At 44.3% G+C, this 18,555-nt stretch overlaps 3 protein-coding genes across 3 annotated transcripts in view; 1 reads left to right on the plus strand and 2 right to left on the minus strand.

Moving 5' to 3' along the window:
• Positions 1 to 2,095: 2,095 nt before the first annotated feature.
• On the minus strand, positions 2,096 to 4,552 carry DERPC (DERPC proline and glycine rich nuclear protein). The gene has a single exon (XM_090260414.1). The coding sequence runs from the start codon at positions 4,550 to 4,552 to the stop codon at positions 2,918 to 2,920; it is 1,635 nt and encodes a 544-aa protein (XP_090116540.1). The 3' UTR covers positions 2,096 to 2,917.
• Positions 4,549 to 10,269, minus strand: CHTF8 (chromosome transmission fidelity factor 8). The gene is made up of 4 exons (XM_090260415.1): positions 10,178 to 10,269; positions 5,545 to 5,602; positions 5,167 to 5,284; positions 4,549 to 4,773 (listed from the first exon to the last, which is right to left on the minus strand). Exons 2-4 carry the CDS (start codon positions 5,565 to 5,567, stop codon positions 4,549 to 4,551), a joined length of 366 nt encoding a protein of 121 aa, XP_090116541.1. The 5' UTR covers positions 5,568 to 5,602; positions 10,178 to 10,269.
• The window catches only part of UTP4 (UTP4 small subunit processome component), a 31,248-nt gene continuing 22,875 nt past the window's right edge, over positions 10,183 to 18,555 (plus strand). Inside the window, 6 exon segments of the mRNA XM_090260416.1 lie at positions 10,183 to 10,308; positions 10,311 to 10,383; positions 11,544 to 11,650; positions 14,529 to 14,720; positions 15,868 to 15,952; positions 17,364 to 17,453. Of these exon segments, the coding sequence (XP_090116542.1) occupies positions 10,183 to 10,308; positions 10,311 to 10,383; positions 11,544 to 11,650; positions 14,529 to 14,720; positions 15,868 to 15,952; positions 17,364 to 17,453 (673 nt within the window).

Consider the following 18,555-nt stretch of genomic DNA (forward strand, 5'->3'; position numbering starts at 1 on the left):
CGATGGTGCTCAAGTCCATGGGCTATATGGAGGCCTATATATATTCCACCTGGAAACTGCTGAGACGTCTAGATTAGCTTGTCTGTGATCTCTGCAGGGGAGATAAAATGTTTTGGTCATCTACTAGGAAGACTGAACCTGAACATACTAAGAAAGGAAGTGAGGGCTCAGTATTTCAACATGTCTACTGAACTCCTCTCAAATTCAGCTCCGAGCCCTAAGACAGCCTCCTCACTTTGCTTTCATGGTGATATCATCACCTCTTCACCCTCCTCCTCATTGGTTAAGGTTTTCAAGATGGCAAGTGAGGCAGAGCCTGGACTTGCACAGGCTCCTCTCTAATAGGCAAGCCTGCCCCGCAGGACACGAGGGAAGACCTACGAGGAGCCTCTGACCAAACCAGCTACCATCTTGGGACTGCTTGGGACAGATCCCTTGGCAGCTGGGTGGCATGTGTGATTTCCAGGCTATAATTCTTGACAATCGTCGTGAATGGAAAGCTTTTCAGTGTTTCCTAAGTGAACCCTCAAATCCAATCTGGTCATTGAGACTGTCCATTCTCCTCAGTTGTTTCTCCAGGGAGTTCTTACAGATGAGCTGTGGATAGTCACTACTGCATTTGCTTCTTCCCAGAAACTGAACTAGGAGACGAAATTGATTCCTAAACCCTAAGGTTCTTGCTTTCTCAGGCCTTTTGAGGCTGTTTTATTTCCCTCTGTTTTTGTGGGGGGAGGAGGGAAGGCCTTTTTCTAGATTGGTGATCCACAGACTATTCTCAGCTCTTGGCTTTGAAACCTGGGGTCTTGAGTAAGCCTCTAATTAGAGGGTGCCTCCTTATGCACACTCTCTCCAAACATCTATTCTCAAAGGGTCCAACGGACCCTCACAGGACCAGCACTAAGGGAGAGCGGAGTTGAGGGGGCAAGCCTCTCGTGTGCCCAGGTGCTTCCTACAAAGGAACAGTGTGCTCTGAGCCAGATTGGCAAACGCTGGTGCTTTCCTTCATCTCCCATGAACTCAAAAGGTTTTCCAAGCGCAGCCAACACTGCTGCATCACACAGACCTCACGTTTCTGATAAGACTCCTGGCTGACGTTGGGCCCAATCCGTGAAGACTAGAAGAGGCAGCAGGCATTTGCTAAAGGCAGTTGTTCCAGGCTCTTCCGTGTTTTCGCTGGCCAAGAAGTAAACTATTTTGAGCACTACAATGGAGGAAATCCGGTCAGCCAACTGCAGAGCTCAGAATTCACTAAGGGATTGTTTTCCTTCAGCCTTTCCTTGAAGGTTAATATAGGATGGGTTCCCAGATGGAAAACTCGCGGCTGTCCTGCCATCAGCTCTGCCTTGCACTGTGGTTGTCAACTTTCCTCATATCAGAAGTCGGCAAGTACAAGTAGTGGGCTCACAACGTTTGACCTCGATTGGTTTTTCTAAGTTATTTTGTATATTTTTCAGCAATGAAACCAAACTGGATCTTCAGCTTTATCCCCATTTCTAGCAAGGGAAGAGCCTTTATACAATTGGACACATTTTGGTTTTTCCTCATTGAGAATTTTAACTGTCTTTTTTGTATTATTCCTACAATAATTTGTAAACATATTTATTTTTACCTGTTTTTTTAAAAAAAACAAAACACTTTTCAGGTCAGATTTTTTATACTGCACATATTTGTCGAAATAAAGATTCTCACATAATGCTAAGATCTCTGAGCTACTTCCTCCCTTTTTGTACTTAATGAAAGCTAGTTTTTATTGGTTTCAAAAGCGGCACTTGAGCTAGAAATATAATTGAGGTAATTCAAGTGTCACTCAGAAACAGGATAAACTGTCACAGCTGCCTCTGGACTGGGGAATACAGCAGACTTACCTTGATAACTATACACCTATGGTGGATTAACTTTTATTGTAGAGGATGGGCAGGGTCTTGGGTGAAACCGTTGGCTAAAGCTAAAAATCAAGCTTGAGTCTTCCTGAAAGGAAGGCATTTGATCTGGCAGATAATGGAGGATTGTGGCCAAGTTGAAACCATGAAAGGAAGTGGGTAAATTTCCATCCCTATGGGACAGGTAACAAAATGGAGTGACAGCAGCAGCCCTCTCATCCCATTTATTAAAGAAACAGTAAGAAAAGATACAACGCAGGAAAAACAACCATCCTTTCACATCAGGTTGAACAAAGCACAGTGATTTCTCCCCTTCACCCCACAACCCCCCACCCCATGTCCCATCCACATCAGTTTAAATTCTGAGGTTCTTTGATTGGGAGTACCAGTGGAGAGAGAGTTGGATGAGCAGGGGAGCCTTGATTCTGGCCTCCTCTAAGTCCCAGAGAAGGAAGCTGCAGGACCAATCATCAAGTGGACATTGTATTTGGTGGGTCTTTAAAGTGGTTGCTCACATCCCTGTTCTGTGTTCAAGCCCCCAGGGAAAGGTATGGCAGTAGAGGATGACCAGGTCCAAGGTGCCCAGGTCACAGCTGCTGAAGCATGGTCCGTTCACCAATGCAACATTTCTAGAGAGCAGTGAGCCAATTCTCCAGTGGTGAGCAGAGGACTACATATGAATTGGGACCTGCAGGTCAATGTATCCCTGAGGAAAGTCCACAAGAACAATTCAAGAAACTAGTAAGAAACAAGGGGCAGAAAGCTGTGGGACAAAAGTACAGCAGGCTTCTGGAAGGCTGGAGATCCTTTCTCTCGAGGCTAGGATCGTTCCCACCTGCCGTAGTCCATGTCCCACAAATAACATTTCACCTTCAATCAAGAAAGAAGCAGAGTTTGAAAAAGATGGCTCGTTTGAACTTGAGCCCCAGCTATGTACTTCACACTGTAGCTCCATATCTACCCTTTTGCCTAAAACACAGCCTCTGCACAGAACCACGATGCCTGGAAACCAAGGTGGTCCTGGAGAGAAATGCTATTTAAGGGGGTAACATTCCATTTGGGTACATTGCAGCCATTGGACCCCCTGGTCTGGGGAAAGCAGCTGGGTTTGTGCCAGGGAGACTACCCACTCTAGGAAATGGGACCAAAGTCTTGGCTACAGGGCCATTCATCCTTGGAAAGGAAGTTGGGTTTAGACCCAGGGTCCCAGTTGGCCTTGCAAAAGGAGCTGGGTTGATACCCACAGGGCCTGCTGCAGAAGAGCCCAGAGGCCCAGGAGCTGACCTGGGGAAAGTAACCTGACCAGGGCCTAGTGGGCCAGTAGACCTTGGGAACGTAGTTGGACTAGGACCTTGTAAGCCAGTGGCCCTTGGGAAGTTAGCTGGGTTGGGCCCTAAAGGCCCAGAGGCTCTTGGGAAAATTGCTGCATTTGAGCTCTGGAGGCCAGCAGACCTCTGGAAGGTAACTGGGTTTGAAGCCAATGTGCCAGAAGACTGAGAAAAGGCAGTTGGGTTCAGTGCCCCTGAACTTGTCCCCCTTGGAAAGGGGTTAGCGTTTACCCCCATGGGGCCAGCTGGCCTTGAAAAATGAGCTGAATTAGGGCCTATGGGGCCAGCAGCCCTTGACATGGGAGATGGACTTGACCCTGGAAGGCCAATTCCCCGAGAGCCAGGACCCGAGTTTGAGCCCATGGGGCCAGGTATTCTTGCCATGGAAGATGGGCTTGTGCCCATGTTTCCAGAAGCCTGTGAGAAAGAAGCTGAATTTGCTCCTAAAAGACCTGCTGCTCTTAGAATGGGGGCAAGATCTAGGCCTTGAGGTCCAGCCATTCTTAAGTTAAGACCAGATCCTGTGCCCAAGAGGCCACCTGCTCTGGTATCCAGATTAGGACCTGGGCCCAGGCCACCTGCCCTTGGATTGGGCCCAAGGCTTGGGCCCAGGCCACTTGCTCTTTGGGTGGACCCAAGGCTGGGGCCTGGAAACACACCCGACCTTGGGGCAGGGTTTGTACCTACGAAGCCGGATCTCAAAGTGGGACTTGGTCCAGGGCCCAGGCCAATGGGCCTATTATTGGGAGGACCATTTCCAGAAGTTAAGAGGACACTCGTTCTCAGATTGGGTCCAGATCCAGGGCCGATGGGGCCGCCACTTCTGGAGTCAGGACCTGTTCCCAGGAGACCACCTGCCCTTGAGTTGGGCATAGGACCTGGCCCTGGGAGACCCCCTAACCTTGGGTTAGACAGAGGCCCTGGGCCTGGAAGAGCCCCTGCTCTAGGGTTCAGAGCTGGGCCAGGGCCTGGGCCCGGGCCCGGGCCCAAGAGGCCACCTGGCCGTGGGAAAGAAACTGCACCTGTGCCAGTGGCATTCATTCCCCTTGAAAAAGAAGCCATGCCTGGGTCACGAGCACCAGCAGGGAAAGGTGCTGGATTTGAAGCCAATGAACCTGATGAAGATGGAAAAGGAGAAGGGTTCCTTGGAAATGGGGCCAGATTTCCACCAAGAGAACCAGTTGGCATAAGGAGGGAATCTGAGATCATGCCCAGTGGGTGGCCTGTGTTTAGAACAGGACCCCCCTGTGGTCCCAGGGAACCATCGAGCCGTCCTCGAGGTGGCAGTGGAGCACGAGTCCAAGGAGTTGGCCGCTCTCTAGGGAAAATCCGGGGTTCTTTCATACTTTCTTGGGAACGTTGGTGATAATGGGCTTGGGGCGAGTTTTGAAAAGAATCTTGTTTTTGATGAGTGCTGTCACCAAGTACCGGGTGCCAGTCTTGCAGCCACGCTCATCACAGTCCTGCTCCCCAGAAGTGTGTTTGACAAGGACCGCAAAAGGTTTCTCCAGGTGGATGGTTTTCCCATACAGAATATGATGTCCCACGATCAGCACAGGGATTCCCTTTGGCAGAACAAGAACGAAATGCCTGAGGTTCAGAGCAAGACCATAATGCTCAGGTACTTCCTAGAGATGCTCTTGGCAGGCAATACTGGCACCTGCACTCCCTGCTCTTCCATTGCTGAGCAGCCACAGTGGACAACCCACCCTCATGCCCTATTTTTGCTCAGGTAAGAGAATTTTCACTTTTTAGAACTGTGACCTTTCAAGATTCCTCAAAGCTAAATTTCCCTGCAACTAGACAGAGGTCGGGGGGAGAATAAACAGATAACTTAACAGATTAGCTAGACCCTGAATAACAAACCTGAGGGCAGTCCTCACTCTGGGAACTGGGAGCACCACCTTGGTGTAGCTGGCTTTCTGAGGCATTAGGCAGGGAAAGAAAAGCCCCCTCACCTCAGTGGTGTAATGTAGGTCTCCCAGGAGGTTTCCAGCTAATCCAGTGCTGTAGCGAGCCTCGATCTCCCCCTGTAGCTCCATCAGCACCCATTCTGCCAGGCCTCCAGCCCCAGCACTGCAAGCAAAGGGCTGGCGGTTACAATATTTTTGAGGGGTGAAGGATGACTAGCGTCCTACACCACCATTCAAGGCCCAAAGGAACTTTTTGTTGAGCACAAGTTCTCAGGAAACTGGGCAGTGTCACGCACTGAACTAGAGATTGAATTGCAAGGATCTGTACAAGATGTACCTGAGGACCCTGAGTCTTCCAATAAAATATATAATCTTTTATCACCCTGAGCAGTCAAGCAGAATAAGTGTCTTAAATGTACTCACCTGGAAACAATAATTTGCACCATGAGCCTCTGTCTTTAAAAAAGCAACTGAAAATAAGCTGTAGAGGAGAAAAAAAAAAAAATTTAGGATAATGATAGCTCATATTTCCTTGTGTACTAAGTACTTAGTGCTTTACACATATTTTATTTCATATTCCTCTAACAATTCTGTAAGGTATAAACTTCAAGAAAACTGATATACATATAAGATTGCTTAAGATCACCAAAGGTCAGCTACAATGTAAATAGTTAAGATATCATAATGGGGTTCAAGGTCACATAGCTACTAGTCAAAGAACCAGACTTTGAACCCAAGACATAGGCTGCACAGCCCATATTCTTGACCACTATACTAATAACTTGCCTTCCTCAAGGACATTGTTAAAAGCTAGTTTTTAGATTTTACTTTTTTCCTTGGTGAAGCTATAAATTCGTGTCTACCACTGGTTATCTGGTATTTCACGGTTCAAAGGACCTCCTTTAACTAAGGCCTTGAGAACTGGAAAGTCCTTCAGTCAACTTTAGTGAATGGTAAGCTGATTTCTGATGTGACTCATCAAATGCTTTGAACATCCTTCATTTAAGATACTGAAACTACTGTACCATGCCACTTACTCATTTTATACAACAGCACCACCTCGTGGCAAGTTTGGGCACTATACAAGAATGGGTTAACATGGGACATTTTTGGTTGAAACTGGCTTCACTTGTCTTCTTGAGGAGGGCGGATTCATGGGGGATTTAGGGTATGTGAGATCTAAACTACAGCTTCTGTATAAGTCTTTCTGATGAATAGATGGAGCTTAATGGAAGGTTATTAGTCCAGTGCTTACCAAATGTAGTATAGCAAATTAGTAGGTATAATTGTGCTCAAGCTTAGCAAATAAATTAAAACTGCTCTTTCCTGATGTGTTCATCTCCATTTTGGATATCCAGGGAAAAGTGCACTGCCAGCAAACAGACTTAGGGGACAGCAGAATTTCTACTCTTGAGCACCAAACATACTTTGGGAACATGAGGTTGGTCAAATGACTGGACTTCAAATATAAACAGCAGCTAATACTTAGTCAATTTTTAGTATGAATCAGATGCTGTGCACATAGATGTGTGTATCTCAAACGCTGTGACCACTCTGAGAGGTACCACTCCCTATTTTGCTGGTAAAGCTACTGAGATCCCCTTGCTTGTATGTGGCACACACACAGCTAGCATGTGGTAGGGCCAGCCTAAGAAGCCAGGCCTTTGACTTTTTCTACCCGGGTTATGACTACCCAATTCTGTCCTCCCAAAGGAGAAAACTGAGTGCCAATGCCAGTGAGAATGAAAGGCATCAAGGCATCAGGTAGCCACTGCAACCACCCAAGAGCTGGTCAGAAGGGCAACAGGGGATCAAGAAGGTGTCCTCAGATGAGCCAGACCTTCAGAAGCAGCGCCAGTTATGGGGCCACTTAAGAATGGGTAATACACTAGCTCAAGAGGGCACAGGTCTTCTGACAAACAACGAGGCCCTAACCCAAAGAACCACCAAAAGCACTTCCAAGGTTTCTTGAAGGAGAAAGGGTAACAATTTAAAACCAAAACCCCAAAGGTTTGACTGGAATCAGAACAATTTGGGTGGGCTACACATTGTCATTTGGCTTCTATCTCTATTTTGAAGTTAATTACTATTAAAATTATTAATTTAAAAACCTGAAAAATCAAAGTGCCACCACAATTTCTAAGAAAAAAGTCCAGACAGAGCATTATCTTTATAATACTTTATATTTTTCACATAGCTATACTTGTCTGAACACTTAATCTGGAATCTTTCAGTTCTGAAATGAAAACAATTCTATTACGTAGGCACTGTCTGATCACTCCCATTTTACAGATGAGGAAAACAGGCTTAAGCTAAAGGTCAAGTAACAAGTCAAAGTGGTAGAGCTGGGATGTGAACTTGGAACTCTACAACATGGCCTCTCTCACAGCCCTCTCACAGCCCCCTTTCTTACTATACCTGTATTGTCAAATTTTAAAATTCTTTAGGGCCTAAGGTATCCTATCACCCTGTAACAGCTGCCCTTAGGCAAAGTAGATAGGTATGCAGTATGCCTATTGAACTGACCGCTTCACAATACTAGCCTTTCTCATGGCGTCTTTTACAAAATGGCAAGTAACTATGCACATCTTACAACCTGCCACCAAAGCAGCTATTACATCTGTGGGGCAGTCAGTTAAAAAAGAATAAGCCTGTTTATTATCATATCTAATTGTTCAAAGAGGACATTCTTTGACACAGATTCCTTTTAATCTCTGACAAAATTTAATTATCGTTTGGTTTCTGAATTAAGATTACTGTCTTATTAGAGAATTGTCTTATAGTGAACAATTATCTTCATAATGGTAACTGCCCCCAAAATAAAATATGGCAGAATAAAGAACATACAGCTTTTACTGAAAGGGGCCTTAACTCAATGGTTTAACTTAACCACAAATAACATTTTTCTGAGAGCTAAAAAGTTTTATAAATGGTTTTCATTAGAATCTTTTAATTTTTGTATTTTAAGCTTTTTAAAGAAAGGAAATAAAAGCTTTAACTTTTGCTAGGTCAACAGTTAACATTTATTTTGTTCTTATTTGGTCCCACTTAATATTTTTTGTGTTTAGGGATAGAGGCAGGCCATCAGATCTGGATTCTATGATTATGCCATTTATCCTATTGTGATAGGGGTAATTTAACCTCATTTCAGTTCCCTACCAATAAGGCATAAAAAAGAACCTACTTCAGAATTGTGAGAATTAAATGAGGTTATGGATGTGAAGTCCTCAGCACAGAACCTAACACATGGCAAGACTTCAGAAACAAGCTATTGATTACCTGGAGGAACGTGGAGTTTTCTTAGTACAGAATGTCTTAATATTACACTGTATTATTGTTATTTTAATGTTTATAGTGGAGTAAAACATCCTATAGAAGCAGCAGGTCATCAGAATAAAATCCAGTTTACACAATGGGAGAACAATTCAAACATGGTAGTGAGGATTCAACCAAACTGCTTCAGTTCTGGAAGGTTTTTTTCCTCTAAATATGATGACTATTTCTTTGTGTGTCTTTCCACCAAATGAACAATTCAGGAAGTTTGATATACAAATGAATACAGATTATTTTTATTAGAAGTGTTATTGTGATTTTGTGACTGAAGGGGATGGTCTAAAGGGATCTTTGTCTGTGGACAGCTTTGTATCATCAAGTGCTAAAATCCTGTTTCTGAATGAGAAGCTTGCCCGCCCCTCCAAAAAGGGGCTATGGAGGGCAGGTGGAACTGAATGCTTCCAAACTTTTCATTAGTGAAGAGTGTGTTCAAAAACGTGTGTGGATACTATGCATACACGTGGTACTTTCCCATCACATTTTAGGATTCCCATGATGGAGGGAATCAATTACTGGTATTTGCAGACAATTAATGTAAAAGATGGCTTCAGTCGATCTGAGTTACTCCAGTTTTCTCCATCTTCTGGCTACTCTGCAACCCCATCTCAGCCCTTCCTGCTCTTACCGCTACAGCACCCTCATGTTCCCCAAGCCCCTTCCGTCTAGCCCTGTTTGAGGTCTCCCTCATATCGCAGATTCTCCTCCCACCAGCCCCCATTTTATCCACCCCCTCCCGTTCCCTTCTCATCCCTTCAAATTGGGCCACAAATGCCTCCTATTTCTAGTCCCGGCCAGTTTCTGGGACTCCTCAATGCTTTTCCCGTTTCCACCAACCTCCTGCAAGTTACCCGGACTTTCGCTGGTACCTATTACCAAGCTGTTTTAACCCTTTCTCTCCTACCTCCCAAGAAAACGAGTCTTTAAATACCTTACTCCACGTTCCCGGAGTGATGTTCCAAACCATTCACCCACCCTCCAAAGGTTACTCTTATTAAACAATTTTCCAAATTGTTCCCTGTTCTCCCCCAAGTCTGAAATACTTCGTTCCTTCCTCCAGAACCCCACCCCACTCTTCTCTCATCTCTCTCCGCCCACAAAAGAACCTGGATTACTTTTCCAACTATCCCCTTCCAACCACTCCTAACCCTCCCTCCCATTTAAAATGTGAACTCGAACAAACCTCAGTCCTACAAATACCCGCCCCCCCCCCCCAAGAGTTCCCTTTCTGATATTCCCGCTACTTCTTGGATTCCAGTTCTACCCCGTTTCCGCAAGCCTCGTGTGCTGGGCTCCTTCACCACCGGGGAAGAGCCCCTTTCCGCACATACCTCGAGTATCCGGCCCGCGCCGCCCCCTTCTCCGTCCTCCGCCCGCGCTCGGCCACCCTTTCCGCCCTTCTCCGCTCCGCCCCGCTCGCTCCCTTCCCTCCGCCTTCCGTCTGCACATCGCTCCCTTCCCCCACAATTCCCAGCCTTCCTACGCCCGGGGCACCCCTTGTTTCGCCCCCACCTCTGCGTGGCCCTCCCCGCGCCTCTCCTTCTTCCCGATCTCCCCTCCCCCGCCAGCCGCTCCCCGCCCCTCGGCTCGCCATTCTTCTCCTCGAGCCGCGCGCCCCGCTCGGCCCCAGCTTCCTAGCTTCGCGTTCCCTCCCACCCTCGCCCCCATCCCCAGCTCGGCCCTCGCTCCCCGCGGCCTCCCGCACCACCCCCGCCCGCGGCCTGACCTGCAATGGCGGCCGCCGAACGCGGCGCCGCGCGGCCAACGGGCGACAAACGAACCTCCCGCCGCCGTCGCCGCCGCCGCGAGCACTGCCTGCGCACTTCCGGCCTTGCGCCGGGAGCACTTCCGGGGCAAAGCACGTGAGCGTGCGCGCACGTGGGGCCGGGGCGGAGAGAGCTAGAACCCATCCGCGGGTAAGTTGGAGAAGGGGTGTGGGAAGCGGTTGTAAGGAAAGGCAGTTCAAGGGGGATGCTGGCTGCCATAAGTTGAAGCCCCGGGGCGCTCGCCGGTTCCCTTGTGTCGAGGGCGGGTGGAGGCTACTCTGTCCCCGGAGATGAAAGGGGCGGGGGAGAGCTCGCGCACTCTTCAGACGCTCTCTTAGCGGGGCCGGGCCCAGCACCCTTTCTGCCCTCGGGTTCTTAACCTTGAAGGGAGACAGCTGAGGAGTGACCCAGATCCGGCCCCTACCCTGACCTAGTGCGAACGTTGGCGGCGTGGGTCGGGTGGGAGGCGTAGCTGACAGATGCCAGACCAAGTCCTGTTGCTTCCTCCTTGTGGAGCTCAGTTCTGGCTGCCCCATCAACCCCGCCTTCGGTACTATAGTTTGAGTGTGATTTGCACACTGAGCATGCAGTAGAGTTAGGGAAAAGTGCTTGCTCTTGTCTGAACCCTCCAGTCCCAGAAATTAGAATTCTGGAGCTATGGAGTCTGGACCCGGAATTCTGCATTTTTAACCACCATTATTTTCGAGGAAATTTTGATGTAGGAGTTCCGCAGATTTGACTTTTGAGAGACTGATTTAGGTTGTCAGCATTTCTTGCCTCTTTGGAGTGCTAGTGGTGGTGTTTACCTTCCTCTTGACCCTCGGTAAAAACCTCACACAGCAAAGAAAAAGACCTTAATTCTGCTTGGAATACAACTGATCAGCCCATGCGTCTCCCTTTGTTCAAAGTGAATGCTCCCATTAGAAAATGCGGTTATGTTCAGTCTTTTGCTCTAAAATCAGTTTTAGATTCTCATCCCTCTTTCTCAAACTACTTCAGGAAGTTGTCGGGATTTTTAAGTCTGGTTGATGCTGTGTATGTTGACATTTTAGAATTTTTTGAAGAATCCTGAGCTCCTGGAGATTGCATGATAGAGTCCCGCGTGGCGCATGAAAATATTATTAGATACTTAGAAATGAACCTCAGGGAGATATAGTTGGAGTCTTCCACCCAGAGCAGTGATGAGACATATGACATATGTCATATGACATACATATGACATTGTGCAGTTAACATTTAACAGATATTGGTCTCTCTTTTTCTCTCGATTAGGAATGGGTGAATTTAATGTACATCGAGTTCGCTTCTTTAATTACGTTCCATCAGGGATCCGCTGTGTGGCTTACAATAACCAGTCAAACAGATTGGCTGTTTCAAGAACAGATGGTACCGTGGAAATTTATAACTTATCAGCAAACTACTTTCAAGAGAAAGTAAGTCATTTGGGAGCCTGATCGGGGTTTGTGATGTTAATTTTCTTAGGTTCAGTTCTACAAAAACTTGTATGTCTTATAGTCAAAGAGATCACAAGAAAATGACTTTATACCCTCTCGAGTTGTTTTGAACTACTTAACATCTATAATTTGCAATTCATTGATGAGAGAAGCTCAGAGTTTTGATCTGTGTAATGTTAGTTAGAAAGATCCTACTTAGGAATTGTGGCAGCTCACTGTCACATGGAAACTGAGGTTTGCTGGTTCCTTTGGGCACAAGAAGGGAAATTGTTGAGACCATTGATTTATATCAGTCTGCAACACCATCGCAACTTTGGTAGGGGAGCATTTCCCTGCTGGCAGTGTCAGTACCTATTTCATTAGCAATTCAGAAAAATTGATGACACATTTTAATATCAAACTTTGGTGATGTGATGAGAGGAAGATGGATTCCTAAGTTCATCTGTCTGAGAGAATGTAGACTCGTCGTCGGCAGCCGTCCGTCTCGAGAGACGATGGTGTAGCTTCTTAAGAGTCTATCTGCACCGCCGAGAATGGCTGTGCAGTCCGACTCGGGAGTGACATGGTATCTGTCTCCTCCCGTGTTGAATTGACATCTTGTGATGACGCTGAAGCTACAGAGCCTGGGCAGGGTAATATGGAGGGTCTGCTGTTGCCCATGCAGCAGACCCCCCCTCTCTTCGCAGCTGAAGGGTCCAAGGGAAAGACGGAGTCGATACAGCTTGGGTTCAGGTGCGCCGCAGGAGTTGCCGGTGTTGACTACAACGTCAAACCGCCTTAGGGACTCCGGCTCCGGATTTTCTGTCGGGGTTTACTCCCTTAGCCTTTCCCCTGAAGAGGTGTGCCACAAGGCAGCGGAGGTTTTTTGGAGTCAGAGTTTTCCTTCTCTGATGTACCCTGACTGGAAGATCGAACCAGCGACACTTAGCTCGCAGGCCGATGCTCAATCCACTGAGCTAAACCAGCCAGGGCTGAATGTAGACTAACATGCCTATATATTGGGAGTAAAGGAGATTTTAAATTAGGTAGAGACCCTTTTGGATATATAAAGATGGGTGTTACAACAGCATTGTTTTTCAAAGGCACTGATTATTCATTTCAGATGCAACATCTAATTGCAGTCACATTTATTATCTTACTTGCCCTGGGCACCATGATGTAAATGGATAGAGGGGTGAATGAATGAATTTAGTGTCCAGCAGCCTAGTGCTTGGAATGCAGGCTCTCTGTAAAAGCTTCTAAATGAACGAGGGACAAGTATTGGGCATTAAAACAAATGCCAGAGGCCCCATCAGGAAGGAGCTTAAAGTCCAGTGGGGAAAAGATGAATATACAATTTCCAAACACTGTCATAAGTTTTATATAAAGCTAAGCAAAGGCATAGAATCTTAGTGGAGAGATACCTTACTCTGATGAGATGGGTTTAGGAATCTTGGAAGAGGGATGACTTATTGAGCTGACCCCTGAAGAACTAATAGGGGTTGAAAAATTACTGGTCACCACAGCTGGGTCACATTTCGTAGTGTGAAAACCATGCTGTGGTTCATGTTTGTTGCATCCTGGATTTTTCTTGTCACTTATGAAAACTAATTATATAGTAGTTTGTTTATTTGTTTAATGTCTTTCTTACTCACTGAACTTCGAATTTTATGAAAATAGGGACCATGTCAGTGATGTTCATGACTATATTCCCAGCATTAAGCACGTGTCTAGTGCAAAGCCACTGCTGAGTTAATATTTGTTGGATGAATACAGTTAACCATTTCTTACTTAGTGTAAAATAGTCAAATACAAAATAGTTTTTTTTCAACAATTAACTCAATCTAGTCTAATGCTTTTTCCATATTTGCTAATATTTAAGATTGCTTAGCTCTGTTAATCACTCCCAGAACAAGAAAAAATTGTGTCTATTAGAGTGAAAAGAATAGAGATTAGGAATAAGGAGACCAGCATTTTCTTCATGTCACTGACTTTGGCACTTTGGACAAGACACTTAATCCACAGCTACTTTGGCCTTTTCAAGTTCAAATAGGAAAAATTATATTTACCCAGTCTCTTTTGTGTCAAGCAAATAAGAGAATAAAATGACTTTAATAGGTATGAAACTTTTTGAGGGCTAAGAAAGCACTTAGAAATGAGACTTAAATGAAAAGCTGGAGTAAGCTGCAGTAGTTTATCTAATTTTTATTTTTTAAACAGCTTTTTACAGGTAAAATCTATACAATAAGTAGCATGTATTCAAAATATATATGTTCATAACTTTTGACATATGAATATACCTTTGAAACCACACAATCAAGATAGTTGCATTTATTTATTTATTTATTTGAGAGATTTTATTTATTTTCAGAGAGAGGGGAAGGGAGGGAGAAAGAGAGGGAGAAACATCCATGTGAAAGAGAAATACGAGTTAGCTGCCTCTCGCATGTCCCCAACCAGGGACCCAGCCCACAACCCAGGCATGTGCCCTGACTGGGAATTGAACCAGCTACCTTTCAGGTCACAGGCTGGCACTCAATCCACTGAGCCACACCAGCCAGGGTGCACTAATTTTTTTTTTTAAAGTTAGATACATCAAATGCAATTGTATAGAAACTTTATTCTACTGCAAAGGTTTTGCAGAACAAGTCCTAGTAAAAGAAACAAAACCAGTTGTAGAACTAATGAAAATGTGAACCTGGAAAAAAATGAAAATGTCAATAGATGTGATCTTCTGGTAGCATAAAATCCCACACTAGTTTTTTCTAGGGAAAATACTTTCTAGGGAAGTATTTTATTTTTCACTGTGTTGTCTGTGACCAGTCTGCTGATAGCTGGTGAATCCATGGTGGGTTGAGAAGTTACGGTGTTTCTGTAGTTTTTCCCAGGTCATGAGTCTCGAGCCACAGAAGCTCTGTGTTGGGCAAAAGGACAGCGACTCTTCAGTGCTGGACTCAGTGGAGAGATTATCGAGTATGATTTGCAGGCATTAAACATCAAGTATTCTATGGATGCCTTTGGAGGACCCATTTGGAGCATGGCTGCCAGCCCCAGTGGCTCTCAACTTTTGGTCAGTAAGCATCTATTGGTAATTTCTCTTGTGCCCACTTAAAATTCTTCCTGTGTTCATAGGATAGTAGATTAAAGTTTTATTATGGCATATAGCAACTCTAATCTGAGCTGGATTCCAGCAACCCGAATGTAAGATTGGAGTTGATATTGGGGATTTCTTTTTATCCCTTGTCGTTGCCCTGGCTGTTGTGGCTCTGTTGGTTGGAGCATCATCCTGTAAACTGGAAGGACAAGGTCACGGGTTCATTTCCAGTCAGATCACATACCAAGATTGTGGGGTTTCGTCCCTGGTCAGGGCTCATTCGAGAGGTAATGGATCAGTGTTTCTCACATCCATGTTTCTCTTCCTCTTTCTCTCACTCCCTCCCCCCACCCTCTGAAACAATTAGATGTCCTTGGGTGAGGATAAATAAAGCGTTAAAAAAAAAAAACTCTTGTTCTTTTGCATCCTTTCTGCTCTACTTTGGACCTTGTTTATTTATTTATAAAATGAGAGGGTAAGATTGGTTTCCAAAACTTTTATTCTTTGGAGTTGGGAGCTGTGGAGACTTTTGTTTTGTTGCTTTATGATAAATTTCATTTCAGAATACAGCATATTAAATCCTTTTGTAGTTTCACAATGCACTAATGTGTATTTGAAGTTCTGAGGTCCTTCCACCAGTTAACCTGTGCAAGTGTGTTTCAGCAGGGTGTTTCTCAAAGTTGTTTGAGAAGACTACCCACCCCACATTAACATGAGAATGGATGCTTTCAGAGATTTAATTTTCTGTGATAAGACTATGATTCTCTTTTCCTTTGCATTAATTTGTGCAGTATCTTGGTAAGTCTGTTTAGATTATATAGTTAATAGGTCTTTTATTTAGGCCATGGGTCTCTAGCAGAGATGTGCTGTGAGATCCCACTTTTCTATTCTATGTCCTGTGCAGGAACTGGGCCACTAATTAGCCTGCTTTCTCATTCGGACATGAAGGCCGCCAAGAATACACTATCAGTTTCTTGGTGCCAGTATTTCTTTTCTCTCGCCAACTGTTTTTTAGAGCAAATTACCCGTTTAGGAAGAAATGTATGTATTTGTAAATATATTTACTTAGTTAAAAATATAGAATGCTTATCTTCTCTATTTTCTACCTTCTTTCCTGTAATAGGTTGGTTGTGAAGATGGATCTGTGAAACTGTTTCAAATCATCCCAGACAAAATCCAGTTTGAAAGAAATTTTGATCGGCAGAAAAGTAAGGGTCATTTCTGGTGGGGCAGTGAATAGCCTTAACAGGTATTTATGTTTCTGTGCCACTGGGGCTGGAATATTTTCCTGTGGGTCTAGGTAGTATTTTATCTACATGCTAAATGTTCTAGAAGTCATCTCCAGCTTGGGCTTTCTCCATTGTATAACACAGTTGTGATTGCCTGGTTAAGTAATAATACAGAAAACCAGAAATACAAAATAGGAAAGCTAGAGTTTCTATGTAAGTTGATTTGTTAGTTCTCACTTATTTTTGTGATATTTTAACAAGTGTGCACGAAGTCCGGAAACCACAGTTTCATCTATTTAGGAGCTGTGGTTCTCAGTCCTGCTAGTGCATTCAAATGGAATGGCGGAGGTCTGTAAACAATTGTTCATACTAGGGCTTCAGCTGGACCAATTAACACTGACCTCTTGATCAGGGGTTGGCAAACTGTTTCTGCAAAGACACAAGGTAGTAAACATTTTAGGCTTTGCAGACCCAACAGTTTCTGCCAACTTTCTTGTGGCACAAAAGTAGACATAGATAATATTTAAACAAATGGGTGTGGCCATGCTCTGTAAAACTTTGTTTTTCAAAAGAAGGTGATGGGCCTGATTTGGCTTTAGGGCCGTAGTTTGCTGACTCCTAATCAAGAAAATAGTAACTACCCGGGTATTCTTTGTCCATTAGTAATATTTATCCTCTGCTACTCAGATTTATATTTTGGTTGTTTTTAAATATCTTGAGATGTTCTTTGTAAATTACAAAGATGAAACAGTGCTTGTTAACATTTTCATATGATTAGCTAAATATAAAAGAGAAAATATTTCACTATGTAGACAACATTTCGGGATGATCTAGAATTTTTTGTATATGCATGTACCTGTTCAGTTTGCTTTCACTTGTTACATCACAGATGTCTGTGTCTGTCATGCCGGTCCGCATGGCATTGCACTTTATGGTATGGTCCATAATTTATTATCCAAATTCCTACCGATTGATAGTAATTTCTTTTTTAATACTACAACCAGTAGTGCAGTGAATATTTTTATATACATATTTTTGGACACGCAAGTATTTCTCTTTGATTAATTCCTAGTGCAATTTCTGGGCCAAATATGCACATTTTCATTTTGTTAGATTACTGCCAGATCACCCTCAAAAGGTTGTGCTTATTTACACTACCATCAACCATTTATATATTATTAAAGTTAGGATCAAATACTTCATTATGGATCCCAGAGCTAAGTTGTTCCTTATCTGTTATAAAAACAGTTCTTCACAAGAGTGCAGTAGTGAGAGCTAAAACTGTAGATCAGGAGCCCTGTCAGTAATTGTGCAGGGAGAACTCAATTACCGTTCGCTGTATATTTATTTATGTGTGTGTCACTTTCTTTTTTGCTGTTCATCTCCTAAGGTCGCATCCTGAGTCTCAGCTGGCATCCCTCCGGTACCCACATTGCAGCTGGCTCCATAGACTACATTAGTGTGTTTGATGTCAAATCAGGTGACTTTTTCTCAGTTCATTTGGGATGTGGGTTTTGTTTGTCAGATTCACATTTCTGGGTTCCCAAAAGCTAGGTCCCTTGTCATACTTTAAAGGATGCTTAGGACCTAACCTCTCATTAATCTTCTGGGATGTTCACCATGAATTTCAGACCTTTCTTGGTTTACTAATCCTTATTTGGGAGGACTGTTGGTTCTTCCATGGGATGCAGTATTTTTTATCATAAGAATTCACCATAGCCCTGGCCAGGTGGCTCAGCTGATTGGAGCATTGTCCTGTATTTGGGTTTAATTCCCGGTCAGGGCACATACCTAGCTTGAGAGTTCAGTACCCAATCAGGGTGGGTATGGGAGGCAACCGATGGATGTCCCCTTTCTCCCTTCCCCGTCCCTCCCTCCCTTTCTCACTCTCTAAAATTAATAAACATATCCTCGGGTATGGATTTAAAAGAAGAAGAATCCATATCATTAAAAAAAAGAATTCACAATAAAAGTTGTCCTTGACCAGTAAGATATTAATGATCAGCAGAACACCTATTTATTTATGCCAGTTCCTGGTAAAAGTGAGCATCTGTCTTTGAGGAACATGAGGACTTGGTAACAAAATTGATGCAACATGAAGTCAGAAAGGTAGAGAACCCCACTCTTTCTCTGCTCTTGGCCTACAGAATTGGCTAAGGGAATCCTTCAGTGATGAGATTGACTTTAGTTTGTTAGGTGGCCATGTCTGTACCCATCTGAGATGAGGTAAAACTGGTTAGGTATGTCTCCTTTTTCTGTTTCTTCAGTCCTTTAATAAGTTTTTTAAAAAAAATTATTTATTTGTTTATTTATTTATTTATAGAGAGAGGGGAAAGGAGAAGGAGAGGGAGAGAAACATCACTGTGTGGTTGCCTCTCACTTGCGCCCCCAACTGGGGACCTGATGTGCAACCTAGTTATGTGCTCTGACTGGGAATTGAACCGGCGACACTTGGCTCACAGGCCAATGCTCAATCCACTGAGCCACAGCAGCCAGGGCTCCTTTAATAAGTTTTTATTGTTGTCAGTTATACATACAGTCAAAGAGTTCCTTAAGGCTTTTTAGAAAAAAGCAGGACTCCT

Source organism: Furipterus horrens, unplaced genomic scaffold (assembly GCF_987537825.1).
Source record: "Furipterus horrens unplaced genomic scaffold, mFurHor1.1.pri manual_scaffold_13, whole genome shotgun sequence".
NCBI classification, from domain to species: domain Eukaryota; kingdom Metazoa; phylum Chordata; class Mammalia; order Chiroptera; family Furipteridae; genus Furipterus; species Furipterus horrens.

Bases quoted from the DNA above. Each gene is read 5' to 3' on its own strand.
- DERPC (XM_090260414.1), bottom strand. From the start codon at position 4,552: ATGAAAGAACCCCGGATTTTCCCTAGAGAGCGGCCAACTCCTTGGACT.
- CHTF8 (XM_090260415.1), bottom strand. From the start codon at position 5,567: ATGGTGCAAATTATTGTTTCCAG. The intron at 5,285-5,544 runs GTGAGTACATTT...CTTTGCTTGCAG, and splicing joins GTGCAAATTATTGTTTCCAG to TGCTGGGGCTGGAGGCCTGG. The intron at 4,774-5,166 runs GTGAGGGGGCTT...GTTCTGCCAAAG, and splicing joins ACCTACATTACACCACTGAG to GGAATCCCTGTGCTGATCGT.